General features: G+C 34.8%; 1 protein-coding gene across 1 annotated transcript in view; it reads left to right on the plus strand.

Moving 5' to 3' along the window:
- Positions 1 to 27,589, plus strand: part of LOC149785142 (protein mono-ADP-ribosyltransferase PARP14-like) — an 89,039-nt gene that overhangs the window by 26,162 nt on the left and 35,288 nt on the right. The window contains exons 6-17 of the mRNA XM_089978906.1: positions 6,818 to 8,476; positions 9,172 to 9,455; positions 11,247 to 11,421; positions 12,037 to 12,191; positions 14,993 to 15,232; positions 18,430 to 18,651; positions 20,206 to 20,320; positions 21,094 to 21,218; positions 22,248 to 22,478; positions 23,124 to 23,354; positions 24,934 to 24,994; positions 27,349 to 27,443. Of these exons, the coding sequence (XP_089835032.1) occupies positions 6,818 to 8,476; positions 9,172 to 9,455; positions 11,247 to 11,421; positions 12,037 to 12,191; positions 14,993 to 15,232; positions 18,430 to 18,651; positions 20,206 to 20,320; positions 21,094 to 21,218; positions 22,248 to 22,478; positions 23,124 to 23,354; positions 24,934 to 24,994; positions 27,349 to 27,443 (3,593 nt within the window). The remainder of the gene's footprint in view (positions 1 to 6,817; positions 8,477 to 9,171; positions 9,456 to 11,246; positions 11,422 to 12,036; positions 12,192 to 14,992; positions 15,233 to 18,429; positions 18,652 to 20,205; positions 20,321 to 21,093; positions 21,219 to 22,247; positions 22,479 to 23,123; positions 23,355 to 24,933; positions 24,995 to 27,348; positions 27,444 to 27,589) is intronic.

Here is a 27,589-nt window from a genome sequence, read left to right on the forward strand (position 1 = left end):
CTGTTCGTAGATTGTTCACAGGCGCACACAAAAGTGCTCAACACTCTGACCTCGTGCGATGCACCAATCTCTAAACATGTTCCAATACGAGTCGTTCATAGCATCGACAGTGCTGCTGTGTATCGGATGAGGCAACTGCGATCGCAGGTAGAATAATCTCTTCGAGATCGACAACGAAGATTTGTGACTTGAGCACCACCAAAAGGGGTTACACTACCATCGACAGAAATTATGTAGCCTGAGTTAGGCAAAATCATTAATGAAACCGTTCAGCAATGATTGTCAGAATCAGTGATTGCAAAACTGGCAATGGGGTGAAGATTCGGAACTCGGAGCCTTCTAAAAAGGTAATAAACAAAATCAAGACTGTATAAACAATAGTCCAATTCAAAGGTATATCCGATCATGCATTTGACAATAGTGTGCCTGTGTTTGTGGATCGAAGTATTACTCATACCCGGCCAGACCCCTATAAATTGAAAATAAAATTGCAAGTGATAGGCACGTCTAGGTTCTTTCGTCCATGTGAGACATTCTTAAGGGAAAACTTGCACAGGTCCACGATCACAATTATACTGCCAGTACTACAGTTGGATTTGTTAGCAACATAATCATGGCATTATTTAACAGAGCACGTTGTTCCATCGTAGGAAAGGAAAAAGAATCAATTCTTGACAACGTAGACGTAGTCATGAAAATCGTTGGATTTGCTAACTACAGCGATAATTACAAGAAAACAGCTGATGGAACTATTGTGTTTGTCAAGGATAGATCTGATAATGCGGATTCTCAACAGTATACAATGCGGCGTTCTCATACACACACCAATCCTGCTAATGATGCAGATGTACAAAACGTAGTCCTTGGCCCTAACGGCACGTTCAATTGTGGATTTGCCCAGCGTCAAAGATAACTTCGCGAGGCCTATTAAGATTTTCTTGTGCAGTTCCCCTCAATCACATAGTTGGGTTTTGATTTTTGCAAGGTTAGTTTTGGAGCTAAACACACAGTCACATTAATCCATAAGAAAATCTCCAACTATGCAATTTAGCATGATGCAGGTGCCACTGATGTTAAAGTTGCATTAGAAACATTAACAGTGTGGATGCCCTTGTTATCTCCTTCGCTGACTATATAATCATGTTTTTTATCGTCTTAATGCGGCCAAGCGCAATAACACTTAATCGACATTAAATTTATCGAAGTCAAAGGTGACACAAATGCAAAAAACATGTGGAATGTTTCCATTCCTTACAGCGATTCTAGCGTTGTTATCAGGAACAGCTGCTGCAGTTGCAGAAGCTGCGGCGTCAGTTCCTATCGGAACTATATAGGGATGGCGCCTGAATATATGGTGGATGGTCACATAGCGCATCGTAGACGTGCAGGGTCTATAAAAAAGAAAAGGCTCTCGATTACCCGGAATAAGTCGTCGAATACCATAGGGCAGAGGTTTTCGATTACACTGTACAACACGCAGAAGGTCACGCCGTTGACCAATCTTGATTTGCTCGCTATGAAAAAAATTTGTGAAACATTTTCGTGGTGTCTTTATGAAAAATCAATTTGCATCGATGGTGCCACACCCACGTAAAACGGTATTGTCAGTCTGGATTTGAAAACAGGGCCTGGTACTCATTGGTTTGCTTACGTGGTATCACTGTGACATGTTTGTATTTTGACTCGTATCGACTTGCGCCACCAGTTGCGGACGACAACCACTGTTTTATTCGATTTTACCAGTATACACTGGATGGACCAGTATGTAGCAATCTTGTTGTTGAAGCGTTGCATGCACTTGAATGTTCGCCAACCGTGGGAACACTGATTTCACATTAAGGTACGTTTAATATTATACAAAATGTTTCTTAGCATTTACTGACGCTATGCAGCTCGACGACAAGGAGCTGACGTGGCTCTGTTTAGATTTTCTACCAAAGCGGATTTATCTGAATTGGCCAGTTGTTTTATTGTTGGTGTTGATCCAGGCGAGCTTGTGATTTTTGAAGATCAAAATGGAAAAGTTAAAACGCCTCATGTTGATATTCAAAATGTTATTGTTAAATTCAAAAGAAAACTTACTAAAGTCACTGAAAACGGTGGAATCAGAGTCGCTAGTGTGTCAATTGCTTATATCTAATAAATTGATGATATTAATTTTACAAGGAGACAATAGGAGGACGATCAAATTGCTAATGTGCCCGCACAAGCAGGCGTACTAACTTGTGTGTGTGCTTTGGATTTTTAGCGTAGGTTTAACACATTATCTACTAACTCCATTTACATTATATTTGCTGATAACCACTGATGGAAATATAATAGATATTAGCAAATAATTACTGGTTGAATTATTTTTCATAATGTAATTGGTTTTGATAAACCGAAATCTAACATCTTAACAGCGCGCAACTGTAGATCGTATTTATTTATTGTATCAAGTTATTATATTGGATCGAGTCAATGAACAACATTAATAAACAACAATCCCGGTGAAAGAGTAATAATACGTAACTAAAAATAGACGGTACTAAATCTTTCGTATTTACAACAGCAGTATTGTTAGCTAAAGATAATGTTCAGATTGAACTATTTCACATTTTCCGGCCGATTTCTTAACCGTTTTATGTATTTGTGTTTAACATTAGATTTATTATATACGTGACGGATTCTCGTCGCGGTAACGAAGTTGCGGATTTACTAAAGTGGTGTTTGAACAATTGACGGCGGATAATAACATTGATGATAATTTTGTCCGAATTGTCGCCGGTTATCTGCGTCAGAATGATGTTACCATGCATCGTATACACTCAAATATGATGACGATGCTAAGCGCCAAACAGAAATTGATGGTTGGAACCAACCTAATGTAGAAATGCCAAATCGAACCGACCTTCAAATCATTGCATTGGCACTTGAAAACGCTTAATCGTTAGCGGCAGAACCAGGTGCGAGTAAAGACTCAAGATTGTTCCTACAGTCGCGATCCGTTCACCCCGGTTACGTTCATCAAAGAATAGCATGCACCAACATTTTCGCAATTGGGAAAATAAAGATCTCAAACATTTTTAAACAAATACGCACTTGTGCGGGCAATAACTGTTGGGCAAAGAGAAGAACGACTGTTTTAGACATCATGCAGTGGTACAATCAGTACAGTCCAAAAGAAAAGGGTAAGAAGCCACCATAACATACACTTGCCGGTGTTACAAGTCTATGCTCTTAAAATAAGTAACAAAAAAAGAGTGAAGACAACAAGTTTTGTAAAATGTAACAAATAATTTATTTCCCTAGAATGCAAAGTGAAAAATGAGAAAATGAACTTACAGTATTGCGAATTAAATCCCAAAAGACACAGCTCCTAGTAATAAAAAGTCCTGAATAAAACTCAGTTCAAGTCCCGAAGAGATTCAAAATTGAAGGCGGTGACGTGTCTCCTATAGCCTGTGAAGTACTGATGTGTCAGGTAAACAGTATGTTGTTGAGTCATAGAAATATCATTCCAGGTTTGAATTCACTACAAATACCAATGAATATCTTTATTCAAGAATTTTATCAAAGCACTTTTGTATATCCAGAGAAAATATTCACTTGTATTCAATAATTTGAGGAAAATAAAATTCAACCAAACCGGTCGCAACATAATACAACTTGAAGTTGCTAGATGTTAAAGCTTGACTGGTAGAATCCTCACAGATACAAGATAATATATGTCTCTGCTTGACCTCAGGTCACAATTAACATTTTCTAAAAACAGTCATTACCTAATGGAAAATAATTAGCCTTGGTTACTTACAAGACAATAAACTACAAAATTCACTTAGGAATCTCCAAAGCCCGACCCTGACCAACATATTTACGCCTTCTTGTTTACCTGAATATTAATCCTAATAATAAGCTGATTCACATAAAGAATAATGAAATTATTATTAATATTTTACATAAATTATTTTAAAAGGTCAATAAGGCCAAGCAGACAATGTTACATTACAATAACATGTAATGAAATAAAAAAGTAACAGACTAACAATTAAATTAAATATACATAACACAGGAAATTAAAATATCTCACAATCAGAAATTTGCTATCTTTATATGACAGTTGTTCCAGTAAAAAGGAGTAATTGGATAGATGTACATGTACATGTTTCACCTGAACCTGGTGAGTCCGGACAGGGTCTGCCATTCATGCAATTGTACTATGCTATTGTACTATGCGATTGCATTATTAATAGAAGAACTATGATAAACCCTCAACGTTACAAATGGCAGATCAACACCTACCAGATGAAATCACAAAGAGAACCGCGTTGATTGTGAAATACAAACGCGCGTGTTTGGTCGTAGATGTTATTTGTGGTCTTGATGCAGCAACAACTGCTGTTCTTGGTGTCGCTGAGATAACAACCACAGAAACCATCGTAGGTGTACCAATCGGGGAAATGTTGTTTGAGCTATATATAAAGTAATCGATGTCACTAAAGTTAGAAGCAAATTAATGTCGTTACGATTACAACCACGAGTGTGTATCTATGCAGAACTACTTGCAACGACACAAAGCAGTCTTAACACGATTAGCAACTGGACTCGGTGGTTATCAAAGATAAAATGATTAGCGTGGTCGATTTCAAAACCGCGCAGACGGAAATGGAAAATCGCCGATAGCTCTGAGCACAGATGATGAACCGTGCTGTTGCAGAGTTACGAACAACAAAAGTCGAGTTAAACAATCTTCAACTTGGTGGATCATTCTTCGCCAGTTAGAGAACGTGTGCATAGTATGCATTTCATACAACTTCTCTAGTATTCCAGTAAATTAATTGCTGTAAAGATTATAGGAAAATAAAAAAACGGGATGTACGGTAAAATACCTGAAAATATAACATACTATAAGTTATGCAACCATAATAGTAATCTCGTGTCTTCCTTTATGTAAAGTATATGCGAAAAAAATCCGATTTATGCTTCCGGCACCCTAGATAAAATAATGCAATTTTTGAACTTAAATGACGCCGGGTTGAGGGTGACCTCCCCCCTCCAAAGAAAACAACAGTAAAATGCAACACCCCACACAAAGGTAATCAATAAATGTAAACCAATAAACAACGACATAAACAGCAAACAGCAAAAAGGACAGCAACAAAAAAACCAGGAAAAAAACAACAACAAAGTAATGCCATTCTATTCTTATAAATTCTCTCTATACCCGATAATGGGAATCTCACCACTACTACCCTGGTCCCCGAGTGGCCGAGAAGGTCTAAAGCGCTATGCGTTACGGATCACTGCCATCTCACCTCTGTCTGTGTGGGTTCGAGTCTCGGATTCAGCCAATGTGGGTATGTGAGAAAGCTTGCCAGTAGCTTCCCGTGGGTCGGTGGTTCTTTCCGCGGTTTTCCCGGGTTATTTCTCCACCATTAATACTTTCCGCCATGTATAGCCTATCGTTTGCTGAAAAATGGCGTTAAACCCTAGAACAACAACAACAACAACAACCACTCCTCCCAACTCCACCTCTTGTGGACTTGTGATATGACTTTAAGGAAAACTTCTTATTTCATTCATACTACTCTCCGCCTCATTTAAATTTTCACTTTGTATTCCAACAAAATAAGTTGTTTTCTGAATTTTACTAAAAGTGTTGGTTTCGCTTTTTCTATTACGTAGCTTAACACTATAGAGTCTTAACTGTAGGAAAGATGTAAATACATTAAAGAGCACATTCACAGACGAAAACAAAATAGGTTCTATCCATAATGTTGGTATAATACAGAACATAAAAGGATCAGACCAGCCGAACATTTTTATTACCGAGACACAATACTGACATTATTTTAAGCGATGAGACCCATATTCTGAACTAGAAAGACATACCACAAAATGGAAACAAACATATCGGAGATGTTGACTTAAATCACTCAAGCCGACTGGCTCGAATGAAAAGTAATAAATGAGTATAACTTGCGCAGTTCTAAAAGTCGTAACCATACTTTATTCTTGATGTCTTACTGCCGTAATGCAGGAGAGATATTCCAGGCGAATATTTTGACAAAAAAACCGCTCATACATTTTACCTGGCATTATCCTACAATTGGCGCCATATATTTCCTTATATGAACCCGCTCGTCCCTTTATTTTCAGTAGTTCATCACTGAGTTGTTGTTGAGAAAGCGTTCGATGACCCACAATAGCATACAGCCATTTTTGTCCTATTCAAGTTTTTCTATTACATGTATATTAAATTACATCTTTTAAAGTACAATGCTTTAATCTGTTTGCAAATGTTTATTTGTGTTTCTGTGCTTATTAATATTATTGGCCATTGAATTATGGATTCATATATGCTTCAGACACGTATGGTATTCAGTTATTTACACTCCATCTTGTCTGTTTTACATCCATATCTTTTCTCTTTGACGAACGACATCTTTCTATGATCTGGTTCCAAAAACTGATGGATGCCATTTAATGTATGCGATCTCAATGGGGCAAAATTGATATTATCAATATCTAAATAGTATCTTGTCGATATTTTATATAAAATAATTTTAAAAAATAAAATAATCCACATCACAAACCTATTTCTGAAAGATCCAAATAATTTGAAACGGTGCACTAGGTAGAAGTTTGGATCAAAGTCATGAAGTAAAAATTGTATCCGATGTGAAAACACCCCTCCACCAATTTCTTCAATTTATACAGCATTAAGTAAATACGAGGCTACTTTAAGCCAAAAATTTCCAAGCATTACGATTTGATTACAGAAGAGCTAAGCGTTCATTATTTAGTCTATCTTTCTAAATGATGCCTCTTTTTTCAGTGGTCTATGGAGTTTCTGAAAGAAAACATTTCATCAGTGAAAAGGAGATACGTATTTTACCATATTACGAACATCTGGGGATAGCAGTGAATCTCGAAGAAAGACCAAATAATCCAATATCAGACAAAGTGGTACTGAGCGGAATGGATGCGGAGATTTTGAAGTTTATCCGTGAAAAGATGGAAATAGAATTTCAGAATTTCAAGAGAACTTATAGGATTACGTTAGAAGATCAAAATTTAAATTCACTGACGTTCATTCCTAATTTGGATGAGAATTCCAGTGCTAGCGACGAGCCAGCTGTGGGACGTGGGCCGGATTGGAAGGAAAGAGTAGAAAAGGCATTCAGTAGTGAGTTTCTTGACCAATTGCATGTGGAAAGGTTAGAAATAAAAGATGAAAGGAAATGGAGATATCTTCAGGAGAAGAAAGAAGAACTCTGCAGAGAGACACCAGCAGTAAACCTGTATCAGGATTCATGTCCCCTTACCTTTAAGGTTGTATGTAGGAAAATAGACCAACAAGTTCTCCAATCACTGAAAGTTAAGATTGAATCTATAGAACCTCCAGAAGAATCTGTGACTGACATTTTGGACGGATATAGGTCGATTAAACTCAGGGCATTCGAGGTACTTGGGTTCAAGGATGACATCGAATATAAGAATCGGGTTGAACTCCGAATGTTTGTGACTGATGGTAAGATTGAGTTAACTGGTCTGAAAAAGAACAATCAAGTAGCTAAGGCTGAAATTGCCAAGAAATTAGCGTCACTGGAAGAAAAGACGTGCTCTCCACCTAATAAGGATTATTTAGAAATTCTAAATTCTCCTCAGTTGATAGAGCAATGCAACCGTGAGATAGAAAAGAAACATCTCAGAGGGATTTGGGAAATCATATCGGATGGTGATAGTCAGATAATATTAATTTGCTACGAAGATATCCAGAAAGATACTTTCACACAGATAACAAACTTGATATTTGGACTTTTAGCTACTGATGTCATTGCCATCGATGGCAATATGGATCGTGAATCACTAGGTGGCCTAAGGTCTAAAATTAGAGATATCGAAAACTCCTTAGTGCCGTTTGCGCGCATCACGCTTCTGGAAGACTCAAACAATGTCGAAATTACGTGCAGGAAGGACTTGATGGTAGGATGTAAACAACAATTACAGGACTTTATAAATGTCAACCTCATTTGTACTTCTGAAATTTACATGAAGGCTGCAATAGCCGATTACATTTATGACGTAATGAAGTCGCAGATTGAACAGAATCTTTTAGAAGCTTGTGGAAAATCACTCGAATGGAACTTCAAGGACAGTAAGTTCTACATAACCGGTAATCACATTGTTCTATCGAAGTGTACGGAGGTACTGCACATGCTAGCCTCTAAAGTTATGGTTACATGGAGGCCAATCGAGCGCAAAGGAATACATAAATACTTCGCGAGCGGTGCAGGTACGAACATGGAGTCACAGCTAAATAGATGCCACCTGAGGATACTTGGAAAAGACGCTTTTCAGAAGCGGAAGATCCGTGCAATAGCAGTGACTAAAGAAGGCCAAGCCATAGCCATAGGAGTCATGGACCTGTACAAGCAGCCTGTGGATGCTGTAGTGAATGAGATGAATGAAGACTTTGAACAGTTTTGCAGAGGTAAGTTATGATTGATCGAATAAGTAATGTAACCAATTTAAGAAAGATGAGAACAATCTAAACCAAGTATAGGGATTCAAGAGAAAAGGAATTAAGTACTGGGAAAGATAAACTGTTGAAACGATATGTTTTTCCACCTACTTAAGAATCAATGCTGATTCTCCAAGTATATAATCATAATCTCATTAGGCTTATCACATAATATTTCGGAATTCTGAAGGATGTGTCACACGAATACATAAAATAAAATGATTTTTTTCTCTCAAGAAATTCAATGTAATTTATAGGAAATTTATCAAAGATAGGAATACCATATCATGTTCTATTCATTTTTCCGCCTAATATATATATATATATATATATATATATATATATATATATATATATATATATATATATATATATATATATATATATATATATATATATATATATATAAACTATCTCTAACACAGGGATTGGTCTGAGAATGCCATTTATACAGTTTTGAAATATATTACCTACACTATCCTATCAGTATGAAATCTGATCGTTTGAAATTTTGGGGCTTATTTTTCTAAGAATACGTTGAATGCCTATTATCGGGTTTAGTCTGAGACTCCTTTGACAAATGTAATTCATATTTAGGAACTGTCCAGTGATCAAAATTAGTACTTACTTTGAGGCAGTAGCTCACTTGCATTGTTTCATTGCAGGTGGAGAAGAGTTAGAGAGAGAAATTTCAGATTACATTAAAGCTAATGGAAAATTGACTGAAGGAAAGGTATTCATTACGGGTCCCGGGAAACTTCCATGTTTTAAAATTATGCATGCTGTAGCACCAAAATGGCGAGGTGGGACACAAAATGAGGATAAAACATTGGAGAAAACAATTGATAACATTCTCTCCACGGCTGAGTCAGCGTCACTCCGGTCCATCGCAATGCCAATGGTTGCAAGTAGGGCAATGTTTGGATATCCAACCAGAAGAGCCTCTGGAGTAAGAAAAACTTTGGTTCATATAAATTCCCGACCTTTGAGTGTTGTAAGGAAGCACTCCAGAGTGATAATAAACCTTCTGTTCATTCTAACAATTTTAAAGGAATCATACCGTCTCTTTGGTGAATACTTTATCTCTAAATTTTACATGATCATTTACAAATTGTACATAGCTATTTTTCATTTCCCTCGGTGGCATTAGGAGGTGATTATAAGACTATGAATAGTTATTTTGGATTGCTGAATCGCTCTAAAGAAAACAAACAATGAAACCTGATTTGGTCCACTAAGATCACGTCAGTATCTGTATCAGAGGCAAATAAGCATTCTCAAGCTAAACGTTGATCAGTCGAATTCATTGATATAAATTATTAGGCATGTTGCTCGGAATCTTACGTACTTTAATCCGTTTGCACTTGAAAAACAGGGTTTCCTACCCAAAACATTGGATTAAAGAAATTTATATCTCGTGATTTATATCGTAATTAATGAAAGATATATATATATATATATATATATATATATATATATATATATATATATATATATAAAGCAACATTTTCACAAAAGATGTGCTCAGTAGAATTGGGAGCTGCCAATGTACACGTATTAGTGCCCTTGAAGGTAATCAACAAAACTGGACATAATATCAAACAAGATGCATCCAACACACTATTATACACGGAAATTACAGAAATGAAATAACAATAAATAAATCGACTTATATTTTTTCTCCTTTCTTCCAATGTTTTAAAAATGCTTTTCTGTGGCATCACTCCGCTCATTTGGCATTATGTTCCGATATCACGACATATGTTTAATTTTCAACAATTTAGATATTTTTCATGTGGACCAATTACAAAGTAATTAGTTTTAACAGGCTTTATATTTGCATTTGAATTGGAAGCAAATACGAAAATGTTTAGGACACCAACAAGTTTTAAATCTTACGTTTCAAATATGTATGCAGGTATGATTTCACCTTTACATTAATTTGTGAAAATATCAGTTACGTTGTATCTAACCTTTTCTTGCAGTTTATTATTAATGATTTGTAAATTTGAATATTTCTTGTGAACCATAGAATGTCTTAGATAAAATTTTATATGTTGTTTGCACACACACAAAAATCAAATCCCTTTATCTATAATTGTTTATGCCATTCCCGTGAAAAGATGCTGGCTATTAAGTAGACTCGCCATATTATGTTGGACCCTGTCCTGTTGAAGAACAATTCCTTACAGTATTTTACAATAACCGATTTCTTTACATCCGCGGATAATCGGCCAATAGCTGAAATTAAACTTTCTTAATTATTTGTTTTATTTTCATTCACTTTGTTGTATTTCCGATTACAAAACTATTGGAGAACGTTTTGTTGGTTTTTAAGTCTCAACAATATTGAAAGAATATGCTGAACTTATTCGTCAATGCTTATTTTAATACATAACGTGTAGTATGAATTCATAAACGTCAAACTTAACACGAGATTAATCAAACAATTAATTGAATTATATATTATGTCAATACAATGATCTGGGCAGAAATTACTGATACATTTCAGTAAGTACATCAACAATAAACTTCGATGAATATATCACAGTTACAGTCATCTTGTTGGTAAAGTTTAGAAAAGTAAATGTAACAACTGACATACATATGCGTACAACAGTTAGGTATTGCGTATAAGAAATGAAACAATGACAAAGCATGGTATATTGTCCATTATAAAAACTCATTATAGATTTATTCATCGTCAGGCTGATGAGTCGAAATACCTCTTCCTTTTCAGATACTCTTGCAGACAATCATCAAGCATTGCTCCACAAGGTTTAAATCTGTCCGCGAAATCTACATTTGTGATACAGATCCTACTAAAATTCAAACATTCCAGAGACTGGCAGAGAATATATTTAGATCTCAGTGCTTTTCTTTTCCAATGGGGCAAAATCTGATATTTGGCAAAAGTAGGTACATTTTGTCGACATAAGGTTTTTATTTAGAACTAATTCATAAGGTAATCAATGGTAAAATATACTATTTTACTTTTGATAAAATGTAGTGATGCTTAATCATATATCAGTCGATTTGAAGGTTGTGTCTTATAAGATTGACTTGTTTGAGTTTGGACTCTATATTTCTTAGAATGTATCTTTAACATTCCACTAGAAATGTTCAAATTAAATTTTGCGTTTAATGTTTGACATAGGTACACAATTGGTATGAACATAGTGTTTAATTATGTTCTAATAAAATGTATAGAGTGATAACGTGTCTCTGCTGTTTGATTGTCTGACGACGAAGAAGATGGAGAATTTTGTAGCAGGAGCAAATAGAAGAAGTAAGATTGAGAGGACGTGAAAGGTGAAGATTATGTGTTTTAATTCTTTTCATAATAAAAACATTTTCAACCCCCCCCCCCGGCTTTGTTTCAGGACTATATTATTCATTAAAATTGACTGAGTATAGGTATAAAGTCCGAGTCAGTTACTTCTTCAAATGAGATAGTATCGACGTTTGATTAGTTTGCTATAGATGATGTTTAATTTAAAATGGTGCAATCAATATTTGTTCTAATTCAGCAATTGCGCAAAACCCCAACAAGAAATTCAAAGAGGGGTTTGAGACCATCGTTCAAAGGAGAGGCATTAGAAAAATACCTCTGCCGGCTGGCCGAAAAATTATAATCGCATGGGGAGACTTGGCCAAATTGTCAGACTGCACACCACCGTTGAAGGTAATAATTCCAATGAATATGTGTTTGCCGCATATTTGGCGAGAGTTTGAAGGTCGTAACTTGTAGAAATTCTTTTCTTTAAAAATCTCACAGGTAAAAGGTTCAGTCGAGAGATTAAATATGCAGCTACAATTTATGTGTTTTGCATCATTCCGTTAACTAAACGCTCTAAGTTTGTTGGTTTCTTTGTCAGTTTCTTTTACACTTCTTTGAAGTTTTCACCGTGTTATCGTGATGCTGATATTTTTATTCAGTTGTACATAAACTGTACACCTTCTGTCAATAGAGTCTCTTTTTTCCCCTTAGTTTTAATGTTTCATTTTCTTCTCTGCTTTCCGTTTGATAAAAGACGTTACACGATGGTGGTTGGATGGCATTATGTCGACTTCAGACTCCAAACTTCATCAAATTATTGAGTCAAGCCTCATAATAACTGCAATAATCTCTTCCTATCGATCTTGGAAAACGCTGAATAGACATAAAAGAACAGTGCCTAATAGTGGCCTCTAAAGTTTGGGATATTGATAGCAATAAAATGTACATAGTCATGTTGAATGTATGTATTTTAGCCTTAGTAAATTTAAGCTTGCAAAAAAATGGTATCAACGGCCCATATTGTATCACTGTTACTTATAATTTCATAACGAATATTTGCGAATTCTGAAGTGCAGAGAAAGAAAATCAAACAGAACTACACTATTGGTTGTATATTTTGGAAAATTTATAAAACTATAGTGTGTAACGATACTCGATTTGTCCTTTTGTAGACAATATATTTATTGTTTCTTCGTGGCAGATTGAGGTTGTTATATTCTTTGATTCTGACAGCTAGGCGGTTAAAAATACTTTTTAAACTTATATTTTTGAAATCAGTTGCCGGAGGTGTGTTCTGAAAATACACAGTGGTCTTATAGAGCAATGGAAATAACTGCTCTCAAAAGAAATTTACTCTGAGTCTTTAGTGTGGTCGTTGTGTGTGTGTGTGTGTGTGTGTGAAGATGTTGATTGGTTGGTCAAATATGGATGAATACAAAATATCCACTCTTCGGATATCTTGAATTGGGTCAGTATAGGGGAAATTAGAATTTAATGTTACAATTTGTCCATAGGATTAATATTAATATGGTACAATGAAGAAACTCTGATAATACATGGCCTGATGGATATCCGTTGACTTAACATGGGAGAAACATAGGAAATATTTAATAGTTTTGTAATAAACAGCTGCTAGAAAAAGTATGTGAAAAGTCTCAAAAGAAACTTACTCTGAGTGGTTAGTGGGGTCATTGTGTGTGTGTGTGTGTGTGTGTGTGAGCGAGAGAGAGAGAGAGAGAGAAGCTCTGCAGTGGCTGGTCAGATATGGGTGAAAACAAAATATCCACTCTTCGGGTATCGTGAATTGGGTCAGTATAGGGGAATTGAGAATTTAATGTTAAAATTGGTCCATAGAATTAACATTAATATGGTACAATGAAGAAACTCTGATAATACAAGGCCCGATGGGTATCCGTTAACTTAACATGGAAGAAACATATGAAATATTTAATAGTTTTATAATGAATAGCTTCTAGAAAAAGTATGTGAAAAGTCACGATCCTATAAACTTAAGTAGTTTTCTAAAGTTTGCGCAAGACAACAAATTGGGCATGCGTACTGCAATTTAACAAGGAAAGAAAATGGGCATGCGTACTGCAATTTAACAAGGACAGATATTGGGCATGCGTACTGCAATTTAACAAGGAAAAGAAGGCATTCTACGGATATTGTGCACTTCTGAGAATGTGACAGGTAGGTATAAGGTTGAAGTTGTTTGCATTTGCAAAAAGCATAATATATAGAATGTTGTCACAACTTGTGTTACTTTATGTACTGTGGTTGAAACTTCTTTGGATATTGTACTTATTGAAATTGTACATATTCTAGGCACAGAGTTAACCAAAATGACTGATTCCATGTGCTCCAAAGATCAGACTAAATTAGTGTAAAGTACTATCTTTCGCAGTTATTAAAATAGGGAAAAAGTATTTTTCCAGGCTAGAAAATGCCAGCTTCTGAAAGTGCAATGAGCAAATTTCCACATATGAAAAATGTAAAAAAAAATGTATCGGCTCTTGTTTTACAATTTGTCTCTGAAGCCCAGGAAGTGTAATTGTCCAATTGAACTAGCAGTTATTTCATACCAGTATGCCTAAACTGGATGCTCTATAACCGAAATTACAGTCATAAATAATGTACCAAAATAAAACGAATTAAATTAATTAATGTAAAGAGGAAAAAGATCTAGAGACACGTTTACTAAAAGAAGAACACACTAAGGTACAGTAGCTACAAGAGGAAGATAGAAAGTAATGACTCAAAATCAAGAATGACGAGAAAAGAGAACCAAAGTGTATTGTAAAGAATTACATAAGATTATAATAAAAACTGTTATATATATATATATATATATATATATATATATATATATATATATATATATATATATAACATTGCAAGAAACAAACCTTTGAGTGCTTTTGTCTTTCCATTAATGTGCCACAGATTTTGATATTTTCCTCTTTGTAACATACTTCTAACCTAAGAATTTTGTCGTGTTTTTCAATGATTGTATCTGTGTTTTATGTTTCTTTGGATAATCAACATACTCTACTAATTTATAATATTGATAAATAACTACATGACAACATACTGTAAACACCACCGTCTGCTTAATTGTGCTTTCCTTTCTGACACAGGTGACAAGATTTAATGAGTCTTTTGAATGTCAAAATAAAAACGTTTTCACATTTTGCTTCTACTAGGCGGACATCATCGTTAATCCTACTACGTCATTTCCTGATTTAAGTGGAGATATTGCAAACGGACTGAAAGCAGCGACACGTAATGGTGGAATGTTTGACTTGGAATCTGAGTGCAAGAAAAAAGAACCGCAAAATGGACTCCAGAAAGGCTCATATGTTGTCACTGATACACCGCATATGTCATTTGACCAGATCCTTCATCTGAGGATTGAAGGCGATTGGAGCCAAATGAATGAAGAGGTTTGCTACACAGAACATGTTTGACCATGTTGTAATTATTTTATATTAGGTTCTTTCATGCAGTGATGCATCTTTATACATAGAATGCGGGATCTAGGGATAAGCGTTATCTTCTCTGTGTCTTATATAGATGCTAATTTATAAGTTTAATCCGATTTATGTAACTTGAATTTAAAAAAGAAATCCATTTGGTCTGTGCGTATAGTTGAGTGCAAAATTTGAGTTATTACCCAGTGAGTTATTATGCACCTAGAACCCTTTGCTTTGACATTGTGCCATCCATTATGAGTGGTGAACGCATGGCTGAGTGGGTTAGGGCAATGGAAATTGAGAGATGGATGAAAGTTTTGTGATGCACTGCGCAGGTCCGATTCCAGCTTACAATGAAACTTTGTGGTATTACAAAATTGCTTCTTATCGTTTCATCCTGAGTTCTTTGTATAACAAATTAAAAGTACACGGTAGTGATAACTTACGTAAAAAATATTGAACTGGCGTGCTTCGTGTGCACAGATAATGCATTTTCGTCAGTGTGTACCAAAGGTAGCCGAATTTGGTCGTAAAAATACTCATCAAATAAATAATATTAAGAAAAATTGAGGTTAATATTAATTAGTGTACATATTTGCGATTCTGACAATAAAATTATACGGCGCTTTTTTATATAGAATTATGGGAATTTTTCTAAAAGAGAAGATTAAATATGCCATCAGAAATATGATACAAAAAGCTAATTATTTTCTCACTTTCTATCGTCACCGAGTGTTTCCCAACTAATGTTCCCAGAAGCGGTTAAAATACCGAATATTTCTTCCACACCATTTGATTGCATGTAAAGTGTATAATTCTTAATCAGATAGAAATGAAAATTGTTCATTTTTTTAAATCCATAAGATGCATTGCCAGTAAGAAACTCTGAAGCATTAAAATAATTTCATTATATTATTTGAGGCAAACGACAAGACTTAATTCAGCAATACCAATATATGCCCATACATTTGAGGCTTACAAAATAACTGAATGGTCACAGACAATTTATGGCGAAATGTAGGATGCACAGGTACCTAGTTAATTCTTCGTAACATTTAATAATTTGAAATAAGTTGCCAGTGGAGATAAGATAATGAAATTAGGTAGACAGATAGCCGATAGCATGGTATACAGCGGAGATTATATAACAGAATTAAGTAGAGACCCAGCTGAGAGCGTGGTATACACTTAATATTTAGCGATATTCGTAACAGAGAGAGAGAGATAGAGAGAGAGAGAGAGAGAGAGAGAGAGAGAGAGAGAGAGTCAACATGCTTTGTTGCAGGGGAATAAAATTTCACTACCTTTTTGAGAGAAACGTGTTACATCCCTTCCACATACCGCTTATGTACTGGAATATGGGTGCGTGAGATCAATTATGTTTCGACTAACCTGCATCAAAGTGAAGAGGCTTATTGTGTACGTAGCACTATGTATTTTCTCCATGTTTCCATTCTTTGAAGAATTCGAGTGTTTTACATCTAAGCTAACAGTTGTTTTCCGGAACGTATACTATATATCTCGTCTGTGGTGCATTAAATCCAGTTAACGTTAATCTGAAAATTGTATTGTATGTATACCATAAGCAGATGCCTCTGTAGAGTTACTATACTTCTATGTGTAATTTTAATATGATCTTTCTATGTGTAATTTCAAGACTGCGATCTTTTAATATCGAAGTTGAACAGCACGATCTTCCTATGCGCAATTGAAAGAACACGATCTTTGTATCTGAAATTTCAAGAGTATGCACTTTCTGTGTGCAAGTTAAATAGCACGGTCGTCCTATGTACAATTTAAAGAATACGATCTTTATATTTGCAAGTTAAAGCATAAGATCTTTTATTTGTAAGTTAAATAATACGGTCTTCAATGTGCAGTATTAAGAATACGACCTTATACGTGTAAGTTAAAGAATACTATCGTTCTATATGTAAGTTAAAGAATACGATCTTTCTATGTGTAAGTTAATACGATCTTTCTATGTGTAAGTTAAAGAATACGATCTTCTATGTGTAAGTTAAAGAATACGATCTTTCTATGTGTAAGTTAAAGAATACGATATTTTTATGTGTAAGCTAATACGATCTTTCTATGTGTAAGTTAATACGATCTTTCTATGTGTAAGTTAAAGAATACGATCTTCTATGTGTAAGCTAAAGAATACGATCTTTCTATGTGTAAGTTAATACGATCTTTCTATGTGTAAGTTAAAGAATACGATCTTTCTATGTGTAAGTTAAAGAATACGATCTTTCTATATGTAAGTTAAAGAATACGATCTTCTATGTGTAAGCTAAAGAATACGATCTTTCTATGTGTAAGATAATACGATCTTTCTATATGTAAGTTAATACGATCTTTCTATGTGTAAGTTAAAGAATACGATCTTCTATGTGTAAGCTAAAGAATACGATCTTTCTATGTGTAAGTTAATACGATCTTTCTATGTGTAAGTTAATACGATCTTTCTATGTGTAAGTTAAAGAATACGATCTTCTATGTGTAAGTTAAAGAATACGATATTTCTATGTGTAAGCTAAAGAACACGATCTTTCTATGTGTAAGTTAAAGAATACGATCTTCTATGTGTAAGCTAAAGAATACAATCTTCTATGTGTAAGTTAAAGAACTCAACGTTTCTCTGTGTTATTTACAGTGTACGATCATTGATGTTTAAGTTAACGAACACGATACTTTGTCCAAAAACATTCTGTAATTTTGTTTCCTTGTTAGAATGACATATTTCTTGTCATGGTGATATCTCTGTGCAGAGTATATGAATTGGATCCTCTTTTCTCCCGTGAAACGCGTCTTTGCAGCCATAAAATCACAGTCGAAATCCTTGTACCCATGATACACAAGACTAAGCAACCATAAAATCACAATGGAAATATTTATATCCATACTCGGTCCTACGTGCAAAATAACTCGAACTAGCAGCTACCATATCCTGCTACAACAAAGAATCATGTCAGTAGAGATGACTAATTCAAATATACTTTGGGTTTGTATATTTGCACATAAAGGATTTGATATGATTGCTTTTCTGTCTTTCTAACTGACGACATTGGCCAGTACCAAACTTCAGTTTACCTTAACTATTATTACTTTCATGTTTCTGTTCTTACATGCTTATAACCTCTGATACATTCTTTATGTACCAGATTTTAAAAGGTTACATCAAATCCTGCATGAAGTATGCATTGTTGGAAGACAAAAGGTCAATCGCTTTCCCCACAATAGGAACGGGAAAACTAGCGTATCCAAGAGACGCTGTTGCCCGATGCTTCGCTCATGCCATATCAGAGTTCAGCCAGGCACAGACAAGTGGATCTCTGGAGGAAATCATTATTGTCATATATCATAGGGACTCTGAGACAACCATGGTAAGTACAATGACGTGTACATGTCATATTTTGCACAAGAAAAACAATGTGTCGGACAAATCTAACGTATACTTATTAAGCCGTACACAGCTTCAGCAATGTTGATTCAATATTGCAATGAACCTGGACTTTTAGTCATGAATCTTGATGATATTTTTGGTTTAAATGGGGTCAGAAGTATGTCGAATTCCTGGAGATCGTAATTTCTAGATATTGCAGCAAATACGCAAGAAACTAGCAATACACATTGTACAGTAGTGGAAATAGCTTGAAATATTCGGTACCTTTTGGCCCCTTTGTCAATGGCAAATACGACAAAACACAAACACATACCTAAATATAAAACAAATGACAAATCTTAAAAATGCGAAATCCTACGCCTAGTTTTGATGTTTTAAAACATTATTCAAAAGATACATGTTTTATTTACAAAAGGATTGGAACAATTATGCTGTAGAACACTTCATACGTCTTTCTCGATTGGTATAGTTACCCCACCCCTCGCTCCAAAATTGATCACATGCAACCTTGTCTGCACGTACTGTTGCAATATTCTAACGGCTAATCAATCCTGTGTACTAGTCTCCGGTGAAAGTCGACATTTGGTTCCAGACAATATCCGATCTTGACTAAATTAGGGCACCAAATCGCAAATATAATCATCATATGTTTACAGCCCCGTTTATTCATCTTGTTCATCAGATACGCACTCAGGCACCTATCATTCCTACTGTTTTTGTAGTTATTGTTGGCATTATTATTGTAATGGTCTTTAATGTCATAAGGAGACAATGCATCATCCGGGATATAATCTAGAGTTACACAACGATACATTATAAAAGCTGATGGCGTCTTTTGTTGTTCATCTTTTCGTAAGGCAATGACATCTCGTTGTTATCGTCTGTTAAACAGTTTGGAGCGACATGGAGCAATACATATATTACAAACAGCGATGAAACGTTTAAAATTTCAACGCTTTTTGTGTGCTTGTATTGTCATTGTTATGTATTTGCATTTGCTGATGCCCTTAGTGAGAGTCTAAGGCTCATGGACTGGTTAAAAGCTAGTTTTGAAATATTCTTTGTCAGGTTATATATATATATATATATATATATATATATATATATATATATATATATATATATATATATATATATATATATATACATATAACGTGGAATGAATTGCCCACTGAACTTAGGCACAAAGACACAGTGATCCCATTCAAGAGTGCTCTTAAAGCTCACTTATTTCGACTGCAAGAACAAAATTAAAGACCTAATAATGTTTCCTACCTTAAATATTTTCAGCATGTTTTTCACGTTTCTAATTTCATGGTGTTTGTTTTTGTAATCATATCATTATATATGTTTTTATGTTATAGGTGTTGTATAATGTTGTAAAGTGCTTAGAGCTTCTAAAGACTAGGCGCTATACAAAGTCCTCATTATTATTATTTATTATTATATATATATATATATATATATATATATATATATATATATATATATATATATATATATATATATATATATACATTCGTATGTCTACCAGGCGTTCGAGCAAGAACTAGAAAGTTTGTTGGCAAAGCGTCCACACAGAATAGTAGCCAATATTGAGGAGGAAATCATGGAAGAGGAAGATAAAGACGAAGAGAAAAAGAAAAAGGGTATCTTTAATTTCCGCTTGCTTAACTTTTGCTGGACGACCGTTACTGTGGCCTAGTGGTTAGAGCGTCCTTCACGAATTCAGGAGGTCTCGGGTTCGAATCCCGTCCAACTCATACCAAACACTTATAAACTGTCAGAATGCAGAAATCGTAGCAATGTGACTGAAACATTGTTAAAGTTATGTCAAAAATCCAAATCACACACACACACACACACACACACACACACACACACACACTATTGCTGGAGCAATTTAATGAACATTTAAGCTCTTGAATTATGTCCATGGTCAGGAGAACTAGTTTATTTGTTTTTTAAATTTTTTATCAGAGAACGTTATTTTCTGAATAAATGCTCTTGTATTTACACTTATATAAAGACACCAATTTTTTAATATGTATAAACAGTCGAAATGAACGATGCATTAAGATATACGATGTATATGTCATTTCTTTAGTAATTACTATTTAAAATAAATGTTCTTTTTGTCTTACAATTGTATTGTCCGATCGTCAACTGATTTACTCCTGATCGGCAAATAGTAATAGGTGATATAGTCTGCATTCTAGTTGTTTTTAATGTGTCTTAAAATTCTTGATTCTATATTCTCTTGTTTCCTATGATGTACCGTGCTTAATTCGTTATTCGGAAAATACATTTATTGTTTGGTCAAGAATTTCTAAGAACACTAATAATTTTTCATGAATGTAGTGCAAAGCACACGTTGAAATCTTATGAATAGTACAGTGAAGTCAATTATTTCATTCTGTAGGTAAAATATCGGGTTCATCAAATTCAGACAACCCTTCGCCTGAATCTCCATTCATCGTAGGAACATATCCACTTCAAAATGGCTGTAGTCTCACCCTCAAGCACGGCTCACTTGAAGATTCCGGGGTAAAGATATTTTGATAGTGTATATTCAGTACTCGTTCATTGGTTGATCGTTGTGCGTTTAATATTTGCTGAGATTGACACAGTTCCAATAAAAAATAATTTCCTGAAGTCAGTGATGTAATGAAGATATACTCCTTGCAACGAAAATCCGTCAAAAGTTATAACACCAGTGGGAATGTTTAAGCTAATGCTTAAACACCCGGATTTATGCCCATTTAGCACGTGTCTCGCATGCATCCGTTTCCGTGTTAGTCTTTATTCTAACTATGACGTAATACGATTGGTTTATGAAATAGGTAACTAAAGGCAAATGCCTCACTCACTATGCTTTTTTTCTCACGATAATTGTTTCTCATTGTCTATCAAATAATGCATTATGTTTCCAAGACAAATTCAGAAAGGTTAAAACAAGTTTATTTCAATTAAAATTTTGGACATAATGTATGGTTAGACTTTTTAATGAACATGATGTGATGGATGCAAAGTACATCATCAGCATCCCGCGTCGTAGTAATGAAGTACTAGCATCTCTATGTGCACAAACTATAAAAATGAATAAGGTGTGGAGACAGGCAATTTATATTATCTCTTCACGCCATTGGCATAAAGGCATACTAATAGTGTCTTTAAAAGATAACAAAAATGCCAAAGATAATAGTTACAATGCTGTATTGCCCTAATATATTTAAAACTGTGTGAATTGTGTATATGCATATTTAGATTATTCATTTGGTCTAAAAAGGTGCATTAGGAGAGTGCTGAACATAATTAATTTTTTGATGAGTTTTAGCTTCAACAAAGAACGTGATTGATCAGATGATGTTCTGTCATAAGTAATAGGGATGAGACCAATAAGTTTACTTCTTGTTTGAAACTTGTTTGAGACGTCGATTGCGTCGAGTTCCTTCTGCACTTTTAAGAACTTTGGTACACCCACAAGTTCTATTTGAAGATTGATTATATTGTTTCGTTTCTTCTTTGCCATACACTTGCCAGTAATTCTAGTAATACATTTTTTGCGTGTAATAGGCAGTGGCACTCGTGTCACCGACATCAGGAATTCCTAAATTAAACGGAGTAATACCATCTGCCGTTAAGAAAGCCGCAGGAGGGACAACAATCGAGAACGAGTTACAGCAGAATTATGGAAAAGGCATCAAAGTAGGAGACATAGCGATTACAGGGGCGGGTAATATTCGGGGATGTAACAAGGTTTACCATTTAAAACTGGAGGACCACAACTCACAAAAAGGAAGTCAGGTAAAGTCAGACTAAACATGTATTTCTTCTTATGTAATTAGCTTCCACCTTTGGTCTTATCTAGTTGCAGGATATTCTACTTCGCGATGCAAGCGATGGACATAATTAAGCCATATCCAAGATCGATTCTGGCAACCCGTTCACTTTGTCTGCATAATGTATCCCTACCGTGATAATGGATGTATAGCAATCAGCATGTACGAATGAAAGCGAGTAATGTTTACGTCATCAACATATTTATACTCATGACTATAATCACTTAAATGAGTTGCTAGCTATGTTATTCGTTTAAATCGTTGTACATTCCTGATTATTCTCACAAGTAAGACAGCAAATATTGTGCTAAACCAGTATTTATATTTCTAGAATTCTATAAAGTACGAAGTAAGTTTATTGAAATTTACATTATTCTCTTTTTGGTGTTAAAAATAATTCCAAATATCGTCATATTTCATTTAGTTTATAATTGAGATCAAAACACAATGACACTATATCCTGACACGCTTATAACAGGGATATATATATATATATATATATATATATATATATATATATATATATATATATATATATATAGGGAGAGAGAGAGAGAGACAGAGAGCATGGCTTAAGTTAAATTTGATGCCATATAATTATCTCTTACAGGCTTCCTTGATCTACAACAGTGTAAATACGTGCTTAAGACAAGCTGACAAAGATGGCGTGTCTTCTGTCGCATTCCCAACAATAGGAACAGGTGGTTTTAAGTGGCCACCACAACTTGTGGCCGATGAAACATTTCAGGCTGTGAAGAGTTACATAAAATTCAGACCGAGTTCAGGACCCCCTCTACATATTATTATCATGATATTTTCTCAGAATAGTCCCGAAAATTTGGTAGGTGCATCCGACTAATTCTTTCCTGAGTTACACGCAGTCAGCTTCTTTCATAACCATTATACATATAGCGGTACATTGGGCAATATGATGCACATAAATGGTCCATTCCGCCCTTTAATATAAGTTCCACTTATTATCATCATGATGTTTGAAAATATTGCATAGGTTGGGAAAATCAAAAGTATTATAGGTATTCAAATATTTGGTAGAGCTGAAGCCACTGCTTCCCCAACGATGTTATGCAATTAGTTACGCATTTTCATTAGTTGATATATTCATAAAATGCGTATGACTATATTTAATATGGTGTATGTATTGTCACTGAGATATAGGTGAAGATTAAAGCTATTACATCTGTACAAGTAAAGGTAACAGCTAAAAGGCATCAATTTTGTGATCTGCTCATACAGTTGAGATGCGAATAAAAACGTTTCTTGTTTTTTTTTTTATCTCCACCTAGCGTTAGCATACTAAAGGTAAATGTCACCCGTGGCGACGATGAAGGTACAACGGGGTTTTGGAGCTCCAAAACCTCTGGCTCCCTTGGTTTTGGCACCCCAAGACCTCTTGCGCTCTGCCCTGCTCCGTCCCCGTTAGTACGCTATTGGTCCTTTGCAGGGATTGGGGTGTTGGATATCAGGAATGGAATTTTTTTCTTTCTCTCTTCACTTTCTTGTGATATGGTGTACGTGTAGCGAGATAGGTTAACTGATGCACATGCGAAAATTAAAGCTTTAGATCAGGGCAATCCAGCAAGTAAATGTAGCATAATTTAATGCATAATACACGTGTTTATTGTTTTGTTTTCTTCAACAACTCCATAATATAGCTTACACGTAATGTTCTCCTAACATGCATTCCAACTTTATCGGTGAAGGATAAAGAGGCTGAAGTTTTTCAAATAAAATTTGTTTCTTATGTTTGTTATTTATTACAGAGGGATTTTAAAAACAGTATTTAGCACAGATCATAGGGCATATTCCCTACCATGATTTGCTCTAAATAATACAAAACTTAAAAGCCTTTAATCTTAAAGACAAATTACGAAAGTACTAATCATACACAAGTTCTTTTTGACAAAAATTCAGAATGACGCTTCCGAACTAAAATGCTATTATGATTAGTTCATTGATAAGAGTCAACCGACAGTGTAACAGAGAAATCAGACCTGAATCACATCGAATGTATTGTCTCAACTGTAACCTGCAAGGATCATTCCTTTGTATTGTATAAAAATCAATCATAATCTTTTATATATGTGTTTTGTGGGGATTTTCTCTCTAAAATAATCAGCAAATTAAATTAAACATCATAGTAGTTTTGTTTAACTGGTGATATTAAAGTCTCTTACTTCATCACACTAATACAGGAAAGAGGTCGAGCCACCATTTCAGGTAGCAGGCCCTATAAATCTAATTTGTCGTATGAATCCAGCCTTGCTTTATTTGTAGAAGGACATGTGGTATTTACTACATTTTCAACATAATATAATTAGAGTGATTATAAAATGTTTTAGGCTATAATTGTCTCCGCTTTCAATCAGAAGAGCAAATATCGTTCTTGGTTTGTTTTTCAGGTGTTTCAGACAACAGCCAAGAACCAGCTTGGTCAAGGACGACCATCTCCAGAAAACTCTGGTGAGAATAACAAAGTGATAACAAAAGAGCTTAAAAAACTTGGAATCCTTGGCCATTAGTTATGACATATTTCTCAAACTGATCATATATATATATATATATATATATATATATATATATATATATATATATATATATATATATATATATATATATATATATATATAACTGTTACAGTAGTTTTTAACTAGCCCTAAGCTTATTTAACTTTCAATATTTGTTTCTGAAAGGCAATTAAAAAACAGAGACAAGACAATCAATAACCACTAAATAATTCGCTGTATGTACAAATGTTTATATGAATGTTTAGCGGAAAGTATTAGTTAAAACTTTTATATGTGGCACCTAATTGGTTTTGAACTCCCGACGATGAATTGACAACCCATCGGGTTTTAACCAACAGAAGGAGCAGTGCCGCCATCAATGTTTTGAACATAAAGTTGTATAATCGTGGATTATATCCTTGATTATTATTCGTTTATGTGATATAATAATAATAATAATAATAATAATAATAATAATAATAACAATAATAATAATAATAATAATGACAGCAACATCAACAATAATTAAAAACCCAGTAATAATAATAGGAACGTTGATGAATCATAAACTGAAGGAACAAATTATATAACCTAACAAACTAGGGATATAAATAGATGATGATTATATTTATACGATTATGCCGTTTTGAGTCGTCTTGATTTAAAGCGCTTGGTGTTAGTAGCAGATTCTCTTTCTTCTGCATCCAGTTAGATCTATTAAGATAGATCCTTTTGCTCAATGTTTTGTTTTTTCCGACATAGTGAAGGTCGCAGGTCAAACATATAATGCGATAATTAAATTGTCAGTTTTGTACTCTCATTATTGGACCATGTGTGTTCAATGTTTCGCTTGTCACCGTGCGGGAAAATGCGCTGGTTTCTTTCATATGCTAACAAATTTTGACTTTTTATCACATCAGCCGAACCAACCAATAGTTGCCTACCGGAGAAAACTAAACTTGAAAGACACCCTTGTCAAAGCTAATGCCAAACACAAACCTAGATCAAACTGGTGCAACTGTTCATGTGATAACAAGCGTTTCAGAACCTCTCAGCATATGACACAGACTAACACATTTCTCTAGCACAACGAAGGGCAAAACCCCCGAACATTATGATTTGTGATTTTGATTTTTAACGTAGCTTTAACAATTTTTCAGTCATATCGCTACGATGTCTGCAATGTGGCAGTTTATAGTGATGTCTAGCACTGGGGCATCATGCCGCAGACATGTAGCATGATGTCCCACCCAGTCACATTATCCTGACACCAGGCCGACCAGTCCTAACACTAACCTCTTAATGCTGAACGCCAAGCGAGGCAGCTGTTAGTACCATTTTTTAAGTCTCTGGTATGACTCGGCGGGGGATCGAACCCACGACCTCCCGCATCCGAGGCGGACGCTCTAACCACTAGGCCACCGGAGCGGTTCCCCGAACATTAATTGATCAAACAAAACGTACAGAACATAGAATGTAATGACATATATATATATATATATATATATATATATATATATATATATATATATATATATATATATATATATATATGTTGTAGAAACCGAAAACCTACATAAAAGTTACAAATATTCACAGATTTAATTGGAAGAAATATGTAGCTGAACAGAAGTCCACTCAGATAAGACTTCATGTCCTCGGCCATACTGTAATGATATACTACAAACTGCAATTGCCCACAAAAACAACTAGAGTTCTAAAACCAGCCGAAACAATGCGCGTTTAACCAAAAAGACCCCAAAAGGACAACAATACGCACACACAATCAGCCATATTCTTAAATCCCCATTTATTCGTTTAAATAATTTGCTCATTTTATTCGTTGTGGCTCTATTGTTCCTCGTTTTATAGGTCAATATCAGCTAGACTGCCATCTCTGTCATTGAAGTGCAAAACAATCAGGTGTGACATAAAACTCTTTCAACGTTTTCTTTTGTGTTTATTGTTTTGTAGTGTCTCTTTGGTTGTCTTGGGAAAGACTCCATAAGAATCGAAAGTGTTTAGACTAGTTTAAACCTAGCTTTGCACTGTTCGTTATCATTTTTGTTGTCTCCTTGTCTCACGCAATTTTTTGCTGAAAACAGTCCACTAGAATATATTTTGCTGCTTCAGACATTTATACGTTTCAGCAAATTCAAAGGAGTGAATGCCATTTATTACATCGAAGGCAACATTTAATTCAGTGCATCGAGATAATTAATGTAGATATTTTTGAGTCAATATCAGGGCTATTAACTACTAAATTAATGACTATTTTACTATCCTATATTCTTTGCCCGTGATTCAAAGGTCCAATCGCCAGTTCAGATGATGACCAAACCGTTACTGCAAAGTACTTGAACATGAAAGTTGAGTTACTACCTGGAAAATTGGAAGAATCGAAGGTAATGCTTGTCAGCATTCTTGGAACATTCAACAATACAAGAGTACCACTTAACTAAAACTTTCCTAACCTGTTGACTCTGTAATAATTTTTTTCATTATGAATATTTGAATTTGACTAATATGCAATTTGTATTATGTGCGTGTT

Source organism: Sinohyriopsis cumingii, chromosome 13 (assembly GCF_028554795.1).
Source record: "Sinohyriopsis cumingii isolate HCF-2022 chromosome 13, ASM2855479v2, whole genome shotgun sequence".
Classification (NCBI taxonomy): domain Eukaryota; kingdom Metazoa; phylum Mollusca; class Bivalvia; order Unionida; family Unionidae; genus Sinohyriopsis; species Sinohyriopsis cumingii.